We start from the raw sequence: 25,119 nt of genomic DNA on the forward strand, positions 1-25,119 counted from the left end.
AAACTTGCATTTGGATGAGTTTGATTATTTTGCTGCTGCTTCTTCTTCTTGCGTCTCCGATGGTTTAGGAGTGATTAATAGATTTGGCCTTCTGGGGAATTACCCTCCAGAAGTTACCAGGATGCACCGCGAGGAGGAATCAATGATCCCCTGCGTTACATTTCCACACGATAAGCCCATTTGTGGCCAGGCCGCTTTTGAAAAATAAGCTAATATTAGTGGGCTTTCCCTGGGTTAGATACACAATAGTTGTTTTATTTGTATATATTTCTGAGTTATTTATTTACATATAGCTGTCAACCCCCTATCAGTGCCTACCTTATTACAGACCATTTAAGACCTTATTGGTCACCCAGTGCCCTTATAAATCTCAACGTTCATCCTACAAAGTACCATCACAAGGGAGAAATAAAAACAAAACGCAGTTTTTTGCCCGTATTGAAACGGCCGTACGTCGTATGAACCTGAAAACTCAATTTCCCGGTACAAGAATACGGCCAAACCGTATGAATTGACACAGCATTATATAATAATACTTCTGCACATATTCTTTGTACTCTTTGGTTAGTTCGTTAAAGTCACGTAGGTGAAAATAAAACAAAACAAATCACCGAAATAAAACAAATCACAAATATTATTTGTAATAATTTTAGATTTGAAGCTTTCGTGACTGCAATGATTCATACTCTTTGTTTTTTTCAGTAAAGTTACGTAGGAAATTTTTTTTAAAATAAATGCGCATTTCTAATTTACCCCCCCCCGCCCCCGGCGGCATAACAAAAGGCTTAGCTTTCTTATCTACTTATGCCCCCTGCATCACAAAGCTTCAGTTTGAACTCCATGCGTTCCCTCCCAGCGCCCCCCCGTGCTTCACAACGTTGCCTCCCAGCCCACACCCCGCCCCCACACTCACCATGGCCCCTCCCCTCCCTCCCTCCATCCCTCGCGACGATATAATTCCTCGTCATAGCCATCTCTTAGACACACTTAAGCGGTTGTGCTTTCGCTACGTTGTCCCCACCTGAAGAAGGACGCTTGTGTTGCGCCCGAAACGTCGTGATTTAATTTAGTTGTCTTCATTTATTTTACTTTTCACCTACGTGACTTTACCGAAAACAACCAAAGAGTATTCTTTGTAATACTGCTGCACATGCTCCCACCAGCCCCCAACATACACGTTGCGTGATGACCTCACCTCGTTCACGCGGGGGAGGGGGTGAGGCGCGGGGGTGACGCGGTGACGTCACCACATCGCGTGATGACGTCACTTCACCAACGCCGAGGACGCGGTGACGTCACACGCCGCCCGCCGCGATGGCGCTGCTGCAGGAGCCGCTGGTCGTGTCCTCGCTGCGCCTGGGACCCCGCGAGTTGCTGGGCGCCGCGAGTTGCGGGACCCCGGGCGCGCCGGAGCTCGCGCTCCTCACGAGGTCCCCCCGCAGCGTCTCCCTCATCAAGGTACCGAGCCCACCACCCTCACCAGCCTCCCACCACCTCCGTCTCTGCGTTGTACACACGTGGCTGTTGAAGCCTAAGAAACTCGCCCCCCTCTGTAATTGCCACATGGCCGCGTTTGGCAAAGCCGGGAGGGCCTCATGCCACCATCGGGATCATTCGTGCGACCGAACGAGCTTAAGTCGATGGTTGGGCAGCCTTTTGAATCGCAAGCGAAGAAGGGGGGGGCCGCTCGTTGGCCGAATCGTGTCGTGAATTACCGCATGGTTGGGTGGTATAGGCGAGGCCTCAGCCGACTAGGCCAAGGGGCCTAAGTGCGCGATTAACTAAAGTGTTTAAATATTCTTGGTTCTTTCGGTAAAGTCACGTAGAAGGGAAATGATAAAATAATATAAATATAGAACAATACAATTATCACGTTTTCTTGCTGTGGATTTCACACCTGATGAAGATTGCTTGTGTTGCAGTCGAACCGTGATAATTTTTTTTATTGTTTTATATTTGTATTTTATTATTTCCCGTCTACGTTACTTTACCGAAAGAACCAAGAATATGAATCCCTGCAGTCACGAAAGCTTTAAATCAAAATTTAAAGTGTTTAACGTTTTAACGCTTAGCTTCTTACATGCTGCGAAGGGCCGTTTCCCAAAACGTCGCCTAATATATTGTTTCATTTTAGGGCAGTGGAATTAACTAATGGGAGTTATTTACTACCAAGGCAGTATTGCAAAGCGTGTTTCAATTGTCTTAGTTTAAATTGCGTAAAAATGTCGATTGTATTTTATCTTGGTTTAGGTGTTTAATTAGAGATATTAAGTTGCACGTATGGCTTTAAGATGGAAATGCATTGTGGTGGATGGGTGACTTGATTTAAACATCGCGTAGTGGTTTATCTTGCTTTCTAATTCTTAATGAACACGCCTTCGTGTTTCTAATGAGACTCGTCCTAACCATAGGGATGTCGATTCCACAACTCTTTGGTTCTTTCGGTAAAGTAACGTAGGTAGAAATATAAAAAAACGACGTTTGGATCGCAATACAAGCGGTCGTCATCAGGCGGAAAAAAATAATCCAGCAGTGGACCTGCTACCTACGTGACTTTACCGAAAGAACCAAAGAGTATGGATTCCTGCAGTCACGAAAGCTTCACATCAAGATCGATTAGGATAACAGAACACGAGCACAGCCTCCCGCTTATTTGAGCAGGCATTAATTCACACCGACTCTTAACTTTACCGGCCGATGGCCATTGTCACATCGGCTGGGCGAGAAGTCTCTCCTCCACCCCTTCAGTGGGCAGGTTGTGAGACCGGGGCAGAGGCACTTTGCGGCCACCTTTTCGACAGGACGGGCCCGTCGTTTTGTACTCTCGTTTCTCGCACCGATCTGCTACGACATGGCTTAATTACAGCCTCGCTAAACGCAGTTAAACAGTGGCTCGCTTAAGAAAGAATGCCACGCGGTTCGCTTAAGAATGAATGCCACGCCCACCATTGGTAAACGGAATTTCCACCCAATTGCTTCGGGCCCAATGGTAATTTTATCAGGGAGAGACTTTCACTTTGTTGAGATGTGATTACGCGCATTTGAAGCTTATGGCGGGAGCCCGGGGTCCCATAAACCCCCGGCTCTCGCATAAACATGGAAACAAAAACCTTGCTATTTTTCACCAATGGGCTTGAAGGATGGTGGCAAGTGTTGTCTTGGCAAACTATGCCTTTCAAACTGAAAACCACTTACCTGCAGTACCTCTATTTAACTACACCATCGAAACAATTTACACCCCTCTGTCAATCATCGTGTTTCTCAGTGTGGATTTGTGAACACACTTTGTAAACCGTACATAAAATAGTACGTGTTTTCAATGCGCTGTTCATATTGTAACAAGCGTGTATACCAATGTTACTCTTCAGAGTAGTGGGTTGCCGCTCCTCTTATCCGCATTTATACGAGCGGTATGTGGCGACTATAGCTTAACCGCAAAAAAGCCTATCTGCACAGATGCATACGGACGAGAAGTATTATCAAACAGGAGGAAGTAACGGTGCAACGCATCTCATCTGTTAAATATCTGCAGGTAATAGGATTGTCATCGATTGATCCTGGCTGCAGACATTGGCAGGTCACAAATAATAATGAAGATAAGAGAGCAGTTTCACTGTATTATGCATACCGTGATGACAAATAAAGGACTTAAGTCGTGTAGGCAGTTTGAGCAGCTTTGGATAAGACTTATGATCCTGCCCATACCCAAGCATGGAGTGCATTCGCTTGTTCAGCTGTTCTGTGCATTCGTCCTCACTGCGCTTGTACGACAACAGAATGATCCGCGCCAGGTGGGTCGCAGCGTTTATGTGCGCCGTTGGACTGAGTCGCCAAAAATTAATTAATTAATTGCGATTTTGACTTCCGTTTATGTGGGACCCGGGGTCCTGCCATGAGGTTAATTTGTTGGTGGATCACGTAGATTTGTACATCTGAAAAATATGCTGTGCTGCCGTCTGGCCAGGAGATGGCAGCACAGAAGATGGGTTCATAACCGTGACTGTGCGGAGCAGCTGTGGCTTTTCACAATCACTCCAATCGCCCGGATTGATAGTTCAGTACGAGTGCAGTGGCAGGGCTCAACAGCATCTGTGAGGCTTTTCTTTGACTTTAACTTCTTTCCAAATGCAGGTATCGGAGCAGAAGCCACTTGGCACATGGAGCTTGCGGCAGGGCCAGAGCATCACAGGACCCGCCATCTACAACCCTCTCACCGCAGAGTACATCCTCGTGCAAGACAAGAAGGTACCATTGTTCGTTTCTCTGCTACATGAACACTAAAACTATTAACTATTTTAATTTCACCAGGTAAGGACTACTGAGCTATGAAGCTTATTTTCAAAAGCGACTCGTCCACAAATAATAGCTCAACGAAGTGGCTTATCACGTGGAAGTTTATAGCAGCCATTCTCTTGAACGCAAGTTTCTAAATGTGGAGGTAAAACCGGAGGACCTGGAGAAAAATCCATGCGACCACGGGGAGAAGACCCAAACTCCAAAATATACAGGCGTCACGGTCGGGACGAACCCACTACCTCCTGTATACCAGGCGAGGGAGTTAACATCTCGCCACATGTATGCCCTATGGGTGGCAGGGGGGTGGCACAGTGGTTGCTCACACTCGTGCCTCACTGCAAGAAATAGCCATGTTTGTTTCTCAACTCGAGCGCCTTTTATTATGGACTTTGTTCTTCCCCTGGTTTGCATTGGTTTCCTCGGGTTCAAGGATTTCCTTCCATTGTACAAAAAGAATATACAATCTAACTTATATTGGCCAAACATCTCAATGTAAAAACATACCTGAAAATTCCCCAATAAGGATAACACAACAAAGTTTACCCCTCCTGCAAAATCTTGGAAGGACGCTCCTGAGACTGGGGTAGAGGGATTTAGCGAGTCTTAAGACTTAGTCTTGCGACTCGGTGAGGCTTTCTTGGGTAAACAAGCGTAATCATGACAATGTATGTAATATAAGCGGGAATTCATAAAAAATAATCCACAACATTAATTTTGCAGGTTGTAGAGTTTATCAATCATGAGGTATGTGCAACGTCTAATGGATTTGTTGTTCGTTAAATGACATAACCAGAAAAGATCCAATGCAATGAGAAATATTTGTGTATGAGAATGGTGTGCACATTTCCCCTTTCATGTCTTTTTAATCATATTTCAGACACTAAGAATTTGGAAAGATGAAGATGTCAATCTTGACAAAGTCTTCAAGGCCACCGTGAGTATCCTGCAATATTTTGCCTTTCGTACTTTTTGCATCATAAATTTTAGTTTGATTCCAGTTGGTTTATGCTCATCAATCAAAATCGGCAACTGGCTGTGGATTTTATTCACAGGTTTCGGCGGAGATTCACAGCCTTGTGCCGGGCGTGTGTGGCGGGGAGCCGGCCGTTCTGTTCGAGGGGGGGGCCGTGCTGCCCCTCGACGTGCTGCTCTCTGCCCCCCAGCAGCCCGTGGAGGCTTCGCTACCGCAGGGCGAGGTCATCAGGTAGCGGCGCTAACGCACGCAGAGATATTTAATGGGAATTTCCTTTGTTACGATAACTGAGCCGTGTCCGTGGTTGCTTTCGTTCTGCCGCAGCGGGTGTTCATACATGCTGTCTGCTCAGTCTCTTATGGCGTTGTGATTTGCAAATGGCAGTGAGGTAGTGGTGTTACCAAACTGGTCTCTCCATTAAACGTTTTTGCCCACTATCCAAGCCAAGAGAGATTGGTACCCCATTGCTTGTGTTTTCATGGAAGCACTTGAATTATTGCTCTACCAATAATATGTATTACTCTTCCATATTTGCCCAATTTGAAACTAGATTTCTATATGTATGATTCTTACTCGGTCATTATAAAGGAGTGCTGTGTTTGCTTTTGCAAGTTTATGTTGATGTGGCTCCGGTGATGCCTTTGTGATGTAACCATTGAGGGTTAATCATGCTATTCTCCTTTTACTTTGCAGGTATTACAAGCCCATTGGTGACGAACAGACAAAGCTTGTTGTGTATTTAAGTGAAAAGGTAAGGTCATGAACAACCGATTATTAAACAGTAATTAATAAACGCCTAAAAAAACGTACTAATTCGGCAATTCTTCAATCGAAGTAGATTCTTGCACTCAAAAGATATGCCTGAAATAATGTGGAAAAATCAACGAATTTGTATTTGAACATCGTCTTTGCACAACTCTTGACTAAATCTCATCTGAAACATTTAAAACAGCACCCCCAGTGGCAGAGATATCCCTGTGTGGCACAAGGTGAATCAGCGCTTGGCCTACTTGCAGGCATTGTTATGTCAGTAGGGAGGGGGGTGGTAAAAGATATGTTTAACCCCAATTGAGTAATTTCAGGATAATTTTCGAATTTAGACCATGATGCCGACACGCAGTGACCTGCCTGTTTCGAATGACGTTAGGGGATCATTGTAAAGCAGACGGCGTGCGTTTTTACTGTTAATACACCCATAGTATTAACCAGGGTGGCCTGCCAGATTATAACCACGAATGTCTGTAACAAGCGACGAATGGGCTGCCACTGGGTCATGTCAGAAACAACTTATTCGTGCGTTGGATTGTGACCTGGATCTTGACAGTTCATTGAAAGGCAAGGAAGGTAAAACTTTAGATGGCAGGTGTCCACCGTTCTTGGTAAACTTATGTAGTGGCTTGTGTAGCTCCAAATGCCACACCTGTGATCCACTATAATTAGCTGAAATACACTAACATTGTACTTGCTAAACATTATGAATGACAATTGTAATTTACCTCAGTTCTGGTGAAGGATTACTTGTGCTTGTTAACCAAGTTTAGTTAACCAGGTATAAATATTCTGATTCTATAACGTATCGGTTAATGCCACCTAGTGATTCTAATACATTTGCAAAACTACATCTCACAAAGCTGTACAAGGCAGCAATAAAATAAGAAAAATATTCTATGCAACGTCATGATTTTGTCACGATTAGATACAAGAGTTGAGCATTGTTTTCTTGTTTTTACTGTCTTATTTATATTCACATTTTTCTGTCTCATTTGTACAGTTGTAGTTCCGTTAGCCTAATTGTAACATGAGTCGCACAACTTTCATCACGAAAAAAAAGATTCTTACAGGCACCATTTGTTGCTTGTAAGGTGAGCATAGGAAATTCATTTATATTTGATAAGTCGAAGCATTTTTCATTGCCTTAGCGTTGGTTGTTGGTGTCTCTCTGCCCAGGATGAGGTCTTTACTTTCCACGTGCACAGCCTCAACAACTCCAGTGCCAAGCGGAAGCTCCTGCTGCGACCGGGGCATTCTGGAGCCCGACCATTGGCTCACGATGTCAGCCTCCAGCAGGGAAGAGTGCAGCTCACGTCGCTGTGTGAGTGACACGTGTTGCCCATTTGTAATGCTTTCCCAGCGTTTACAAGTGTTGACGTGTCCGCTCTGTTAATCTGTCTGTGGCGGAAAGATCACATTTCCTGTAAAGATGATCAAACAATTTAAACTTTAGCATAAATTTGTTATTGCTGTTCAGTAAAATTAGCCAACTTGGCCAAAGGGTTATGGAAAACTTGACAATATATAACTGATGCCAAATAAAAAAAAAATTTGGCCAAAGCAACATCACACACCATGCACATGTCCCGCTTCCTCGTGACGTTATTATGTGAGACGTCCTCTTGCAACGTCGCATAACGACGTGGTCAACCAATGTTTGTCTCTTAAGCAGCGGCTTGCAGGCGTGTACCACCCATGCCTAACTGTATATGAGGTGCATTGTTGAGCGAATGCGGATGTCTCTGTTCTGCGTGGCGCAGGTAGCGATGGTGGCTTGTACAGGGCCGAGGTTCCACTTGGCTTCGCGGGGGATGATGGTCAGACTGGGGTGATGACCACTGACCTGCTGATGAAGCTGCCTGCCTTTGAGGTCGTTTCAGAGGTCGTTTCCCTGGCAATGCTGGATGAGTCGCACGTGGTGGTGGCAGGGGTGAGGCACCCATACGAGCTCTCCGTTAAAGGTGATTAACTTATTTTATGATTGTCATCATCAGTCATGCTCAATCCACTGGTGCATGTGAAGGCCTCCACAATCTGCTGCCACAATGTCAGATCTGCGCTGTAATCGGCTACTGAGCACCTGCACACAGCTGATTTCATCATTCAATTTCCTCAGTGTATGTCCTTGGCTGCCACTGTAACTAGACTTGACCTTGTTTCGTGTAATTTTAATTGACCTTATTTCATGACGTGTCCTGCCCAAAACCCACTTTCATAACATGCATGTATTTTGCCTGCATACAACCATGCAATTTCTGGAGGTGTGGTGAAGCGTTAATTGCCTCTTAACAAGTGCACATGGTGATAACTGTCCTACATCTGGATTCTAGCCTTGAATTAACTAGAATATAGCCCCCCGCCCAGGGCTTTCTCCCAAAATAGGCTTTTTGTCTTCCTGAGCTCTCACCTGGTAATAAAGTTCATGTGTGTGCATTTTATATAAACCATTTCAGGCTGTAGCTTAAAATCTAGGTATATTCTAAAAGTGTTAAAATTACCTTTTAGATTCTGTGGTCATCAAGATGATATGATAGTGTAATGTAAACCACATTAAATCTTGACTTAATTCGTGACTGCAGGGTCTTTCGGTAAAGAACAAAATAATAAATGAAAATAAAGTGAATAAAAATAATGAAAATATCACGACGTTTTGATCACAACACGCAATCGTCATCAGGTGAAAAAAGAGGGGAAAAAGCGGCTGAGGCAGGCTGTTTTAAAGGTTTGAAATGGGTGTAGCCCAAGGGTCATAAACGACGTGGGCGGGGCTAGTGATGTAAAAGTGAGAGAGATGTGAATGTCAATGTAAGAGATTAGCATGTCAATGTAAGATATTAGCATGTCAATGTAAGAGATTAGCATGTCAATGTAAGAGATGAGCATGTCAATGTAAACGACGGCTTTGTTAGTGTGAACCTGTTAGTGTAAAATCAGAGTCGAAAATAACTGCTAACATCGGAAGGTAGGATGGAAACATCACAGCCAGTTATGACTTAAACTGGTTTATAACGTCCTTCCAATGATTGCTCAGTTGGGACCCATCTTCTCGTTTGAAATTGTGTCTGTCTATATATCTGGATGGCTTCATGAACGAATCTTTGTTGATAGCCAGTGGGCTTGCAGAGTATCTTCGTCTTGGAGAAGTCAATTTCGTGTGAGCCCCCACCGCATTAAAATAATGATCAGCCACGGCTGAGGTATTGGTCCTACCATGTTACAGATCTGCTTTATGCTCACGAACATGGTCCGAGACATGTCGCTTAGTTTCCCCAATGTAACTGCTGCCGCAGACGCAGCTTAGTTTGTAGACGCTGGGCTATTGCATGTCAGGGATCACATCCTTCACAGATGGGATCAGATCACTAATTTCATGTACTGTGTTAAATCGAACCTGGATCTTGTGTTTGCTCATGATTTTGGAAATCGTTTTGGTGATCCCTGCTATGTATGGCAAGGTGATGGTTTTTATTGGGTCCTCAGATGGTTCTTTCCCAACGGTTAGGGTGATAGCTTTACGGATTGTGTAGTCTGAATATCCATTCATCTTGAGGGCTTGGAGTACGTGTTCCAATTCACTGGCTCGGTGATGATGGTCGGATATACAATGAGCTCTATGGTGTAAGTTTTGATGAGGTAATTTTTCTGGGATAGATGGTGGTGGGAGTCATGTTTTAGATAGGTATCTGTATGGGTGGCTTTCCTGTAGACTGTCCCATTGAGCCATCTGGTCTCTTTTCGATTAAAACATCCAAGAATGGTAACTTGCCATCCTTTTTCACCTGGGCAATGATATCAACTGGGATGTGTTTAGGGGTGACTGCAAAATTCTGCCTTTTAGCTAGAACCGATTTTAGGCTGTCGGAAATCGGACTGTTACTCTGATTGATAACAATCTTGTCAACGTTTAACTTTTTAATGTGTGGATCTGGCTTCTTCTTGGAAAAAAGGTTGAACTTGGAAATCAGGTTATCTTTGCATTTAGCTGACATTGAGGCAGCTTGAAGAGGCTGTCATGTTATCTACATGGTCCCAATCGGATGTAGACATTTTTTCCGTCAATGTTAAGTGTGATTTCAAGCGAGTCTTGTCTAAATTGTCTAGTTCAAATCGGAGCAATCTTATTCTCTCTGATATCAGGGATAGGCCGGCCCTGAACAAGATCCGTTTAGCATTAGGAGAAGTGACAGCAGCAGATGTGAGTGTAAAGGCTATCGGTATTACCATGGTGTCGCGGCATCTCTTCAGAAATGCGAGCGACTCGATGAGATGAGCCTTCTTGTCTCGAAGTTTGTTAGAAGATCTAATAGTTGTGTGGAAACCCCCTCCCCGTAGAGGCCGGTTAAATCTTGACTTAAAGCTTTCGTGACTGCAGGAATTCATATTCTTTGGGTCTTTTAAAAACAGCTTTCCTCAGCAGCTTTCCCCCCTCTTTTTTCACCTGATGATAATTGCTTGTGTTGCGATCGAAATCTCGTGATATTTAAAAAAAAATATTCACTTGATTTTCATTTAAATTTTTTTATTATTTTATTGTTCTATCTACGTGACTTTACCGAAAGCCCCGAGAATGTAAATCACATTTTTAGAGAGCTTGAGCCATATATATATCTAACACGCAACCCATCGAAGCAAGATTCAATGACTTGTCAACATTTTTGATATATCTTTAATTGAAGCATAAATCAATTTTTTGCCATTTCATTTTCACGGTTTATCCTGTTCCACCTCGTGAGGGACAGTCTTGTGTCTATCGGCCAGCCGCGTGTTAACATTTGCGATTTCAACCACTGGTTGCGACATGCCCCCACCACACAAGTGTGTCACCACTTGCCTTGTTTTGCAGGAGCCCTGTGTGTGTGGAACACACAGTTTCACACCTTGCAGGACTGGAAGAGTCTTCCAGGCAGTGAGACAGCCTGCGGACGGGTAAGTGTTGCCACCACCAGCTCCCCCACTCGGTCGGTGGTGTTAATCAGGAACCATTGAATGATTTTGTACTCAATCCCTGCGAAGGGCATGAGCTCTGGGAGGCTCATATTCACTTGCCATGGTCCTTCCCGGCAAAGGCAGTGTATGCAAAAAGACTATTCAAGACTTGTGAACATGAATGGCATTTTTATTAGGTTCTTAGTGTATCATGGGTCTCAGAGTTAGTTATTTATTGCTGGGAAATATTGTGCACAAGGCCGATGGACAAAGGAGAGATGATTTTCTTAGCTAGAGCGATGGCCTGTCTCGTTGTGTAACAAAAAATATTTGTTTTTTTTCTTGGGTAAGTGTTATTTTCTGATTGCTTATGCCTCACAAGTCCAGAAAATAGATATTATTCCCCACAAACATTGCTTTTGTGACCACGACAGTGATATTTTGAAATGTACTTATTTTCAATGAGAAAACGTGGTGTGCATTTGTGTCATTCTGCTTTCATGTTGACTTTTTCGCTTGAGCTAACGAGCAACATGCAAAATTTTGCCTTTAGGTTTCGCTTAATGTCCATGAGGCCTAAATAAAAAAAAATACACTTTTTAGACCCTTACTGTGTATTCTGGAATGTTTTTTTGGCGGTATTTTTGTTTGCCAATACTATATTCATTGTACATATTTGGTTTACAGCAATAATGGGAAACACTGTGGCCAATTCATATCTTTTAGGATTTGCAACACCAATCCCTAGATGGACACTGCTTTCAAGTTGACATTCTCGCAGTAAATAAGCCACATTTGACAAGTGGTGTACTTTTAAAGTTATTGATAATGAGGCGTAGAGACATTACACTTGGACATTTTAGACCCTTGCCGTCAATCCTGGAATGTTTTTCTTTGCCGGTCATCTCCCATTGGCACAGCCTGAAAATAGCCACAGGGGAGTCTATGCCTGTGGTTAGATATCTGTGCCCACAGCGAATCGAGGAGCATAGTAAGTAGCCGTCGGTGGCACCCACACAGACCGGCTAAAGGAGTGCTCCCACATTCAACGTCCTCGTGTACATGAGCTGCCTGTGCTCGGCAACTGAATGTGCGGAAAAAAATGATTGTCGCCGAGTGCTGTACTTAGCCAGGGAATGAATCTAGTTTTTAGGGGGTTAAATTCACAAAGTCATTCAAGCTTGTCCACTTAAACAGGCCAGATCTTCTTTTACGTGTGGTTGATATTGGCGAGTGCAGCAGTCCTGATAGAATTATCGCGGTTGGCTACCTATGGTGCCAAATAAATTCAAGATACATACCCGTTGTCGCCTGTCATAATGGTCCACCTCTCCTGTTGCCCCCTCTGCCCCCCGCCCCACCACTCTCTTTGCCACAGCTGTGGCGTGTGTCTAATCAGCTGTTCCTGGCGCATGGCAAAACCCTGCTGGTGAGCGCGTTCACCTGTGAGCCCACTTGCCTTGCCTTGGCCCTGGGCAAGCAGCACCAGCTGCTCCACACAGGTGACCACACCCCCCTGCCCCTTGTGGTCCCATTCAATTTGTCCAGTCGGCGCTAAACACGGTGCATCTTGTATGGCACTAATTAGTAATAATTAGTTCCTAGGATGAGCCATGTGTGAGTTCTGGGGACAGATGCGTTGTACTTGTATTTAGTAATGGACTGTTTTCTTGTTTATTGACATAGATGTCTATTGTAGTCATGTTCTTTATAAAAAAAGTAAAACAAATATTGACTGTTGCGCATGCCATCATTTCAGTTCAGTTAAAGGCCAATCAGATTCTTGCCCACCTGATACAAAATCACTTAAAAGGTCACGTCAAGTTGTGTAGCACTTGGTGTGTGTTTGATCGATTTCAAATCCAAACTTCGATTTCTCCTTTGACACATTTTGCCCTGATTGTTATTTTCTTGATGGCTTTGATAAAGTTTATATTATTTTTCTTTTGCCATCTTGGTGAACCAAGTCACTCTTGCAAAACAAACTATTATGGTCTCTGGTTAAACAAATAAAATTGACCTAAATCTGTGCTTTTTGTGCAAAATTTAACGTTGTTTTTGTTGGTTTTTCGATAGACACAAAACCAAGCCCGACACTGGTCAACTGGTACGCGCAGCCTGTGAAGGACGAGCATCCAAAGGTAACGTAAACACAAAAGATGTTTCATTAGTAGATGAGTGTAATTTAAGTCCCTATGACCAAGGGGATACCCTGCCGCATTAATTGTGGGCCTCCTTTATTTGAGTTGGCTTATGGGACCCAGTGTAGCCACGTAAACTAAACTTTTAATTTTACCAGATAAGGCCCACTCTGAGCTATTTAGCTCTTTTTCAGAAGCGACCAGGCCACCAATGATAGCTCAATTAAAGTGGCTTATGTGGAAATGTATTGCAGCTAGATAGTCAAAAACGCATGTTCACTCTAAATGTGGAAGGAACAAGCAGAGGACCTGGTGAGAAATCCACATGACCACGTGGAGAACACGCAAACTCCAAATATACAGCAGGCGCCAGAGTCGGGATCGAACCCACGACCTCCAGCATACCAGGCGAGGTAGTTAACATCTCGCCACGGTGCATTGTGGGGTGTGTCAATGAGCAGATTTTCTGGTTGCTCGGACTTCGAAAATGATGGATCCGAGAGGAATCAACTGTTGTGGATCCCAGCTCCTTCACCTTGCGTTGTCTCACGGCCACATGCTGGCAAAAGCAATCGTCACTGTTGGCGGACGTATAGTATGCCAACCCTGGCACGCATGTCGCGGTGACATCTACCAGACAGACTTTGCTCAGCAACAGTGATAAAAAAAATACTGCTCAGCAATGAATGTGCTACGAGCCAGATGGTGGGATAGTACCAGTGGCCAGTGTTGGATGTCTCGGAGATCATCCCGGCGTTAAGTGTGTGGCAGTTGCAATGTGTGAAACATTAGTAGGGGGAGGATACAAAGGTGCCAGACACGTGCTGGCCATACCACGCCACGTGTCGTGCCATTCTTAATAGGTGCTCGCCTTGAGCACTTGCCCCATTGGCGTGTGTTGGGTAATGAAGGGATATTTGACTTTGTGAGAATGTATGTTCACCCAGATACAAGCATGCACATATCACAAAGGCATTTTTGTTCATACTTGAGCAAAGGGTGCAAATTCCACTCTGCTATCTGCGTCCGCAAAACACAGCCCCCTCTTATCACCAGATGGGATTTTCACTGACTGCCTTTACGACTGCCAGCCTGTTGCTACGCCAACTGTACTCTGCTGAATGTCAAGTGCAAATCTATTTACATGTTATCTCTTGTTTTATTAATGGTGTGTACTTCGTCGTGTCCGCAGCCAAAGAGAAGCAGGAAGTCTCAGACAGTGGCACAAAAGGAGCCTGTCACAGCCGAGTCTGTGCTGTCACTCATGCAGGTGAGGGCATGTCAATGTTGGGTTCGTTGCTTGTAGGATTTAAGATCCCTTTGAGCGGGGCTTCCCAACCTGTGCTTCGCAAGGCCGTGGGTGGGAAATGCTCTGGAATTGTGGCACAAACAAAAGTTTTCGCAAAACACCAACTTTATTTACTGCATGGTGGTCCGAGAACATTTCCACCGATTAAAAATGCTTCCGTCGGTGTGTTTAATCCCTGCTGCCTTGGGTCTCGAGATGATCGCTCTACATTACATTTGTATTCGGAAGTTCATAAATGGTTAAGGAGCAGCCGTGCACTGGCTTGCTCACGCCGCTGCTGGTGGAAGGGCCTCCACGATAGGGAACTCTTAGAGAGTCCCTCTAAATGGTATTTGGCCTACTCTTCCACGCTGGCCAGACGACCAGACAGAGGTGGGCGTATTCACACTTATCCCACCGCACGTGACCTGCTGATCGACTTACTGCAGTGATCCCGTTTATACCGCTTCGGTTAACAGGCGCGGGGGTTTCTTACAAACTTTCACCATTTCTTAAATTCCCCTGCTGGGAGATTGAATCGAACCAGCGACCTCTGGATTACTAACCAAGGCAGCATCTTTTGGTTAATAGAAATTAAAGTGAGCAGAATTTGCAGGCACATCACGTTTTGTTGGTTGGCATGGCTCCTACATCTGCCAACAGCTGCTCTGTGCTCTGGTTTGATGAGCCGTGCCACATAGAACCGGGATATTAAGCTAGTCCTCTGTTTCTTCATTAAACTGAGGACTAAACCCATACCCCTACATGACAATGCACACCACCACTACTCAGTTCACACAAACCATTTTTGGACAATCAGTGCACATAACCTGAAATGGGAACTCGTTGTCTAAAGAGCCTTGTGAAACTTGGTTTTATGCTTTACAACTAGGATTTAATCATTTACACATAAGCTTTGTCCGTTTTCCACTACCAGCTGAGATAAATAGGATTTTTGTGGAGATACGAGAGTTGAGCTGTATTTTGGTGTGGGCTGTGAGAGCTAAGTTGGATTTTGCTGGCGGCACGAGAGAGTAGCTGGGTTTTTCTGGAGACCGTGAGAGTTAAACTTGGAGTTGCTGGGTTGCTGAGAGAGTTAAGTTGTTGTGATCGTCTTGGAGGCATCACATGGGGTCTGCGCTTCCCTCATGGCAGGACGGCTCGGATGACCAGATCTGCACGGCGCTGGAGTCTGTGCTGTGCTCGTGCCCCGCTCCGGACGTGGCGGCCTTGGCGGGTCGTCTGGCACGTGAGCTGGCAGCAGCGGCGACGACGGCGCGGTCGCGCGACGCCGACTCGTTCCACCCGCGGCGCTCGCTCGTGTGTCTGGCGAGCACGGGCGCCCTTTCACACAGGTGCCCCCCCCCCGCTCACCGGCCTCCAGAGCACAGGCCGTCGCAAATCGAGAATGGTAGTGGTTAGTAGGCATGGATAGACTTGCCCCTGTCATAGGAATGTGGAGTGTCCACCACTGGCCCAGAGCTGCAATATGGAAATGGGCCACCACCTCAATAGTCATTTGAGCAAGATCAATTTCACTTCTTCAGGAGGTATGTGGCTATGTTGTCAGCATAAAAAATCCATTGTGCTGCATTCATAATTATGCGCCAACGTCTATGCTCTCAGCCTTCATCAATCTGCACTGACCACCATGAATTATGTGGTCAAATAACCCCTATAACGTGTATACGCATGTAACGAATCATCAATATTTTTTTATTAATATTGGTTCTGCTCGGGATACACGCACCCTGTACGATTTATGGAAAATATTTGCACGAATGATACACGAATGTTGCATTTAGGCTCATGGAGCAAACAAAAGTGTAACTAACTTAGAAAGAGCGATAAACAAAAGACATGATGGTAAAATAATTAAGCCGTCTTGAGATTTTTCTGCGCGGACTGTGTACTAACTCACAGCCGGTGGGTCGGTGTGCCGCAGCGCGTGTCCCGGGGTGTTGAGTTTGGCGCTGGAGCGGAGGGATTTTTCCCTAGTGCAGAAGTGTCTCTTCGCGTTTCCTGACACCCCCGAAGCCCTGCTCATCACCAGCCTCAAGGCCATCCTCGGGTACTCGCAGCCACGATCGATCCACCTTGCACCACACGCACACCGGCTGATTACATTGTCTCCACGTGAATGTAGCACGACATACTGCACAATAATTAGTTTTTGAAGAAGCGCCCTTAACGCCGTAGAGTCTTGGGAGTTCTGTACACGGGATAAGCGACTTATAATCACATCTCAAACATTCAAAAGGGCAATCCCCCAGTGGTACCAGCTGTGTGTCCCTGTTGCGGAACAAGATCACTTGGCACCTGGCCTGCTATGTGTAATCCCAATTCCGTAGATTTTGAGTACATTATCTTTTAAGTATGTGAATTTGGGCCATGGTGTGCGCCCACAATGGCCTACTGTTTTCAAATGACGTCGGGGGATCCTTTAACGTCCATTGTGAAGCAGACGGCACGTAGTCTTTATCGTTAATACAGCCGCAGCAATGAGAAATGCAACAGTGGAGTTGTGTATTTTTGAATGAGCCCTGCCTCAACGAACTGTTGTTCCTACCTGTATAAATCCCCCCCTCCCAAAGACTCACAGACTCTGAGCTGGAGGCCTGCACGGTGGACGTGTCGGGGGTCACGGGCTGCCTGGCGCAGGTGGAGGGTGCGGCAGGTTGCAGGCGCAAGTCGGGGCCTCCCCACGCGGCGACCAACGGCACCGCGAATGGCGGCGGCGGCGATGACAGTGGCGCGGATGGGGCGGCGGCGACGCCTGCGAGGGACAATGAGGGAGACTCTGACTACGAGTCCGGCGGGGACAAGTTTTCGGCCGACTGGAGCTGCCGGCCGCTCATGTGCCCCCTGCCGCTCAAGCAGGCCGCCCTCGTGTATCCTGTCCCTGTGCGCTCGAGCCCCCCCCCCCATACCCCGCCCTGTCTGATGAATGATCTGTAAAGTGTCTTTAACCTGCCAGCTGGCTCGGCGGTAACGCGAGCCACTCACGAGATTCTGTTTGCGAGTTCAAATCCTGGCTGTTGGGTTGACTTGGACCATCATCCCTTTGGGGTGCATGCAAATAATTACCACTTCGTTTGGAAGGGATTTTCCCCCCTCTCACCCACAATAGGAATGTGGAATTTTCACCGCCGGCTCGGCTGTAAACAGTCGAGAAAGGATTGCAGTCCTGGTAACTCAAACGTCAGAGTTTACATATGTATTTTGAATTTATTTTTCATTGTACTAATCGAGGGTTTTCACCTGGTCAAACGAATGTGGGGCAGCCACTCGTCCCTGTGGGTTTCCATGAAGCAGTGGTGAATTCACATTTGTGAGCTGATGAGGTCCGTCTCCATAGGACCCCCATTCCCTGTGGACACCAGTGGTGTAATGCAATGGATCCATTAGTGCAATTAGTGTTCTTTATTTAGTTCATTGGAAGCCCTTTCAGATTTTACTTTCTTGCCCAGCACATGTGGTAAATGTGATTCATTTGTATTCGATCGCAACACAAGCAATCGTCATCAGGTGAAAAATAGATTGAAACGTCGTGATATTTTTCTTATTTTTCTATATACGTGGCTTTACTGAAAGACCCAAAGAATATGAATTCTGCAGTCACGAAAGCTTTAAGTCAAGATGTGATTCATTTGGTTTAATATTTTGTAACAAGTGATTTTTCATTGTCATTTTGCAAATTATCTTTTTTCAATTCACAATTACCTAAGTGAAATATTACACTCAACTATGTTATGCTTAAAAAAATGAAACCCAAGCAAACCACAGTTACTGTGGTCTCTAAATATGCAATTATTGATTGGGTGGGGTTTTTTTTGGCTTTCCAACCAAGGTTAATAGTATATGCATTAGCTCTGTCCGTCCGTAAGAGGGATATTATAACGCCTCTGAAGATGATCTGTTTAACAACCTTCAGAGTTATATTTGGGAAGGCAATTCATGCAATTCTGCCACCTTTCCGCAACACTGATGTAACATCTTTCTCGTTAGATGTTATTTTTTTTTTAATTCCTGGCTTTTAGCCGGTCTCTTTGCCAATGATATCCATATTTTACTTGAGACCCACTTTACAGCAGGCAGCACGTGGCAGTAAGACAGCACGGCATATACAGGGCAGCTGTGGAAATCAAACCCTTCAATCTGTAAACCGGATTGGTTCAGTATTGTGCCGATTACTTGGCTACCCAGCTAATGTAGGTCAGGTGACGCTGGTCTTGTTCCTGCCTTACTCTGTCTTATCTAATTATTATTTATTCTGCTTGTATACCCAGGGAAGCCTCAGTATTGCAACGTTATCAGAAGGGTCATGGCAATTTGTTAGTTATGGGTGATGTTAAATGTAATCCCAATCGAGTAATTTGCAGGTCATTTTTCGTACTGCTTAACTTTGGAATTCCCTCGTCATTTATCCCAAGATCCTATAACCTTGGTAAATTCAAGTAACGTGTCAAGTCTATAATCAACTTTGATGGTGCAGTTTATTGCTAGCTGGTTGATGTATTGGGCATTTGGTCATTTGCCTAGAATCTGTTTAATAAAAAATAACCCCATTAAAGTCGCGTTCCGTTGCGAGGCCTTGACCAACATGTTGCAGTAACGCCGTCCTCTGCTCAGCCTTCAGCGACAACTTCATGCTGCCCTACCTGAAAGATCTGCAAGCGGAGCATGTTGTGGTAGGCACTTGTGTTTTTTCGCTTACTTTCCCAGGAAAGCCTCGTTGTGTCTCTTGACTCTTTTTACAGGAGGGTCCTGCCAAATATTTTCGCAGTAGGGAGCTATGAATTATTTGTATAATCCCAATCGAGTTGTTCGATTTTTCAAATTTTGATCATGACGCTGGCACATAATTGCCACTTTTCAAAAATATCACGGGATATTTAATGTCCACTGTGAAGCGTACACCACATAGTATTTTATGGTTAATACATCCGCAGTAATGACCAGGGCGGCCACTGGATTCGAATCGTGAACTTCTGCAACAAGAGGCAGATTTTCTAGCCGCGAGGCTATGCCACCGCCCATGCATTGCAAATTGCTGAGTTAAAATAAATAGCCGTTGTGATTCTGTTACGCAAAACTTGCCTGCCTTTGTCAGGTTATTCAGGTCCTGCAAATACCTATTCAGTTAATAGAAGTATTAATGCTATGCACTGCAATACTAGCTCAAATTTATTTTCTTCTCAAGGCCAACCACCACCTTTCATACTGTGGTAACAATGCTTTTTGCAGTAGAAAGTCTTAAACCACTATTGTGAACAACGCAGAGAATATGGGCCTATTAATAATCACAGTACCTCTTGCCACTCGAACCACACTTCTGCTAAGCAATGAGCTTTGAAGTTCCGGTGGCAACACGAACATTCAGCGCTGTTCTGTATAGCTACAGCGATGGCTGTCAATTGATTAGACAAAACGAAGTTCTAGGCTGCAATTAAAAAAATAATATTTTATTTAAAAACTGACAAGTTTGATTGGCTGCACCCTTCACATGGCCATGAATGTTGTTGATCACGTGTGTGTTTTTGTACGTGCACCATTTACCCTGCCCACAGCGCTTGCTCCAGTATCTCCAGTTCCTGCTCAACCAGTGCTCACAGACCAAGGATGGAAGGCTGGGGAATGCCGATCCAGATATGGAGCAGGTATGTGGTCGTTGGCTCTAACTGTGTGACTCCCAGAGGTGTCCTATATTGGGGTCAGGGTCTGGGAGAGACACTGCCTTCTCTGATAACGATACCGCTTTGCAAGCCTTATTTACAAAAGCCCAGCTCTGAAGGATTGGTTGAAAATGACTTCCAAGTGCCTATCTAGGGTATTGGCACAAGTGACTTTTTCCTTAGTCTCAGAAGACAACCACAACAACGATGTGGCATTGATGGGCACTGCTTGTAGATCTGCCAGCAATTTTTCCGTGAGCTGGTTGGATGAGTCGGATGAGTCGTGCGACAGAGAGCTTGTGGGGTGTCTTTAGCTCTTCCTGTTGAATCATTTAACAAAGGACCAAACCCACGCTTTCACACAAACAATGCTTTGCACCATGCATTGGCACCTGCATCTACGTGGACAGATTACCAATTCTTTACTTGACACCTTGCAACCTGGCCTGCCCAGGCCTGGCAGTGATCCCAATGTGCTTGCAAGAGGGCTTTCATTTGATACTTTTACTCCTAATGGCCCATAAAAGTGCGAATGGTATAAATTGTGCCTTGGACGTCAGTGTATATCTTCTCATGTAAGATTTGGCAGTTTTGGATTACCTTGTGCCTCCTCAGAAATGCTTAGTATTTGCATTTTATGTTTTTCTTTGGGATGTGTGTCGGCAGCAGTATTAGTTTAGTTAGGCTTTTTTATTTATTTTAATCAAGTCGTATTGCAATCAATGACAACTTGTGGAATTCGATTTAAATATTAGTCCTGTCACTTGAGTTTAGTTACTCTTAATCAAGTCCACTAAAGCAGTAACATGTTTAGTGATAGGTTGGTGTGAGTCATGCACCATTTCAGAACGCAGTATATCTCTATCTGTGTTACACTATATACCATTTTAGTCTTGGTGCACTGCAGTCTCTAGCAACGCTACTAAATGATCTTACTCTGCATCTTTATTTGGACTCATTAATTTCAAATTGTTGTAGTCATACGTGCTTTTGGTGTCTGGTGGGTAGTCGTGGTCATTGTTGTGCTTTATTTTTTTCGGTCACTCCCAAGTCACTTAACAGAACACTGACGAATATTATTGTCGCAAGTTAAAGTGAACAAAATTAATGATTGTCGGCAGTGTTTGCCTGGAACATGGGCCGGATGAGTGAGGGGTGATGACATTTCTGTCTCTTGCATGCAGGTCCTCCAGTGGATATCACTGCTGCTGGACGCTCACTTCACCATGCTGCTGCTCACGCCGCAAGCAAAGCCACTCCTCTACACCATGCACAAGTTCGCAATCACGCAGGTAAACAGGATCACAGCAGCCGGTCGTATGCAATTGCCGTGTGGTGATACTTGCTTTTGTTACCTTGTGTGTCATTTGTGCCGATATTATGTTTTTAAACTACCCTACGGAATGATGTTACATGCCCGGCACTTTTTGATGGCTTTTATAATTAACAATGTACTTTATAAGAAAGCTTGTGTAATTTCCATTACTTTCTCAGGAATGTCAAAAGCTGCATGTTGCTTATTTTTAGCATGGAAAATTTTTGACTTCTTATGAGCTAAGACTGATACTTGAAATCTTATGCAATTATATAAAACTAGCTTCTTTGCCCTTCCTAGGATGGAAGCTGTAATATTTACGAAAAAATTGAGCAGTGTATAATTGTATCTAGTGTAAAATTTATGGCAGTGAATCTTGCACATAAGTACATCATCAAACACTTCACTGCAGTTCACTGTAGCACTGTATATAACTGACCTTCAATTTGTTAAAATTCACTACTCTGATACTTTATTATCTTCTGCTTTCGGTCGCTGGGGTCAAAATAAATTTGAAATCGATACAATATATGGAAAATCACCGAGATGTGTCTATTTTACCATAATGTCTAAGCATAATTTAGACTAACCTTTTGTCTCAAAAGCTGAAGAAATAAATAAAGACACCAAATCCACTTTGTTGCTGCGTAGAATTATTTTTTAGATTCACTTTCAATAAAGAAACGTCAAACTTAAAGCGAATTTGCGAAAAAAATTGTTATTTCCGCTCGACCTGCGTGAATAAAAATCCACCCGCTCATGAATATTAATGATGGTGGGAGGGGGGTGTGGCATGTGGAGTGACGTCATGTGCGGGACACAGACATTCTTGGCTCATGCAATTATATAAAATGTACATTTGGGTTTCAAGCACTTGGCACATCTAACAAGACCATTTTTTGAGCAATTGTTATATTAATTATATATTCAGTTTGCAACTAAAATGGGAAACTACTGCCAATGAATCTATTTTAAGATATGCAACATCAATCTCTCGATTGACACAGCTTTCGAGATGACATTCTCGCAGTAAACGAGCCACATTTGACAATTGGCGTGAGTTTAAAATTATTGATAATGAGGCTTAGAGACATTACACTTGGAAATTTTACACCCTTACCGTCAATCCTAGAATGTTTTTCTTTGCCGGTCGTCTCCCATTGGCACAGCCTGAAAATAGCCACAGGGGAGTCTATGCCTGTGGTTAGATATCTGTGCCCACAGCGAATCGAGGAGCATAGTAAGTAGCCGTCGGTGACACCCACACAGACCGGCTAAAGGAGTGCTCCCACATTCGACGTCCTCGTGTAGACGAGCTGCCAACTCAAAGCAGCAATCACTGTCACCCAGGTCAAATGTGCCATGTGGCTGATTGCAGACAGAATCTCAAGTCATTGTGTACACTGCAAAGGCACTATAGAAATCAAGTTGAAATGGATGTGCGTTTTGTAGTAGAGGGAATGCATTTTAATGCTTCTCACGCTCCTATGTTCACTCTCTAACCCAACCTTGTGGATTCACCAGTCTGACTGATGAATTCTGTGTCCATAAACCATATGCAACTTCAATGACATTCAATATTTTATTTTGACAGTGAGATAGAAAATCAAATTAAGAGATGCTGCCATTGTGCCACTGAGCAGAATAGATATTTAACTATATACTATTACTTTTTGGTTCTTTCGGTGAAGTCATGTAGAAAGAAAATAAATTCAATAATAGAATACGACGTTTCGATTGAAACAAGCAATCGTCATCGGGTAGAAAACAAACCTAGTGAACTTAGAAATACAATGCAATCCAACACAGAGTCGGCTAACACAACAGTCAGCACCTTTTATATACTATTATTTTACCAGGTAAGGACCACTGAACGACATGGCCACAAATGATAGCTCAACATAGTGGATTATGGAAATTTATAGCAGCCAAATAATTGAAATGCATGTTTCTAAATTTTGGGGGGCGGGGGGTGAACCGGAGGACCTGGAGAAAAATCAACGGGACCACAGGGAACATGCAAACTCCAAATATACAGGGTTGGAATCGAACCCATGAGCTCCTGTACTACATGAGGCGAGGTAGTTAACATATGGGTAGGGCGGGACATGCCCCATGGTATGAAAACTGCTTTGTTATTATTCGGTTATCAAACAATGTTCATGGTGACATCCAGTGTGCATGGTCAGATATATTATAGTTCCTCATGTTACTGATATTTCCTTGTGCAACATTTTTCTGTGGCAGCTGAAATGCAAACTTAACAATGTTGCTTGTTTTGACCCTTCTGCTTACAGGTGCGACTTTGTGGGGAGCTGAACAAGATAGCAGGCGTGCTGGAGAGCTTTAAGAAGAGGGGGACGAGAGATTTGTCTGATCTGTACTCTATTGAAGTCCTCTGCCTTTGAGATACTTCGCAGTACCTTGCGACTAAACGCAGGGCTCTCGCTAAAATGACGTTGTGTATAGAATTGTGTACTGTGCCTAGTATGCATGTAACAATTAAACACTCTCCAGACAAATCGATTAATTAGATTCCTGGGTTTCAGGTTCTCAGTGAGCCAATTACAACATGAATATCAGTACAACTGCGTATTTATGATTCTGAAGCTGGTGAATAAATGCATCGTAACATGCCGAATGCCTATGACCAAATCATCTGGAATGAAGCCGATCTCACGAGCTAAGCAAATATCGAGACTGGCTAGTGCTTGTATGGGTTAGCATAATGCACAAACTGGTTGCCTTCGGGCTGTAGGATGAACAGATCAGCACATCTGCTCTCCGCTGCTTCAACCTGCAGCGACCAGTTGGAAGTATGGTCAAATCATGGTGTGGCGAGACCCTCGTTCAGGAGTGGACTGGTAAAAGGCTAATGTCTAATTCCTATCAAGTGTTCAATCCACTTCATGGCAATATGAACAATGTTTTCACTTCATTATTCATGCACATTTATATCCCTGATTCACCCCCACAATAGTTGTAAAAAGTTATACATAATGTAAGCATTTTTCCTGAAGACGACCGCTTGTGTTGCGATCGAAACGTAGTTTTTTTGTTATTTTTGGTTATTTTCTTTGAACCTATCTACATGACTACCAAAATACCCAAGAATATAATGTAAGAAAATGTTTGTATCTGTGAAAGTTCACTGCAAATATTTAAAAGTAAACCCTATGTACAGCAATGTTGCTGCAATAAAGGTGTAATAAATGTAGTATTTTACTGTAATTTAATTACTATGTATCTTTTTGAAAGTCACGGACATGCACTTCCATCCATTAGTGTTTTAATATGTATTATGTGCATCACTTTTCTTTTCAACATTACTCCAAAGTGATGCTGCTGTGGTACAATGGTTAGCACACTGGACTTTTATTCCAGCGGTTGATGCTGGTTCAATCTCCCGGTGGGTTCTTTTGAGAAAAATGGGCAAGTTATTACAATCCCCCCCCACCTCTCCATCCAGCAGTATAAATGGGTTCAGTCGATCGGTGAGTCATGTAATGGTATGCATCAGGCATTCCCACCTCTTCCAAGACGGTCTAGCTAGTGCGGAAGAGTAGACCAAAATACCCTGTTAAAGGGGTTCAATGATGTTCTGTAGTGTAGGTGGCTCGAGACCACGTTGGTTCTGATTCACTGGGAATGGATGCCAATCATAGGACTTGAGCTGGAAAATAAATGTTGCTATTGATTTCAATGTTTTGCACACCACCATTGATCATGAAATG

The 25,119-nt window shown here is 44.1% G+C and overlaps 1 protein-coding gene and 2 non-coding genes across 3 annotated transcripts; all 3 read left to right on the plus strand.

Annotated features, from left to right (window-relative positions):
* Positions 1-1,279: 1,279 nt before the first annotated feature.
* Positions 1,280-24,602, plus strand: NOL11 (nucleolar protein 11). The gene is made up of 18 exons (XM_078598745.1): positions 1,280-1,458; positions 4,132-4,245; positions 5,174-5,230; positions 5,349-5,500; positions 5,963-6,020; positions 7,217-7,361; positions 7,801-8,001; positions 10,884-10,966; positions 12,345-12,468; positions 13,043-13,107; positions 14,300-14,377; positions 15,551-15,750; positions 16,341-16,466; positions 16,990-17,286; positions 19,008-19,086; positions 19,966-20,055; positions 21,255-21,362; positions 23,683-24,602. Exons 1-18 carry the CDS (start codon positions 1,315-1,317, stop codon positions 23,791-23,793), a joined length of 2,232 nt encoding a protein of 743 aa, XP_078454871.1. The 5' UTR covers positions 1,280-1,314; the 3' UTR covers positions 23,794-24,602.
* Positions 11,883-12,013, plus strand: LOC144723951 (small nucleolar RNA ACA64). The gene has a single exon (XR_013586425.1). It is a non-coding gene; the product is annotated as a small nucleolar RNA ACA64 (small nucleolar RNA).
* LOC144723956 (small nucleolar RNA ACA64) lies at positions 22,551-22,681 on the plus strand. Its single transcript, XR_013586426.1, has one exon. It is a non-coding gene; the product is annotated as a small nucleolar RNA ACA64 (small nucleolar RNA).
* Positions 24,603-25,119: the final 517 nt, after the last annotated feature.

This window comes from Lampetra planeri, chromosome 1 (assembly GCF_965212315.1).
Source record: "Lampetra planeri chromosome 1, kcLamPlan1.2.h2, whole genome shotgun sequence".
Lineage (NCBI taxonomy): Eukaryota > Metazoa > Chordata > Hyperoartia > Petromyzontiformes > Petromyzontidae > Lampetra > Lampetra planeri.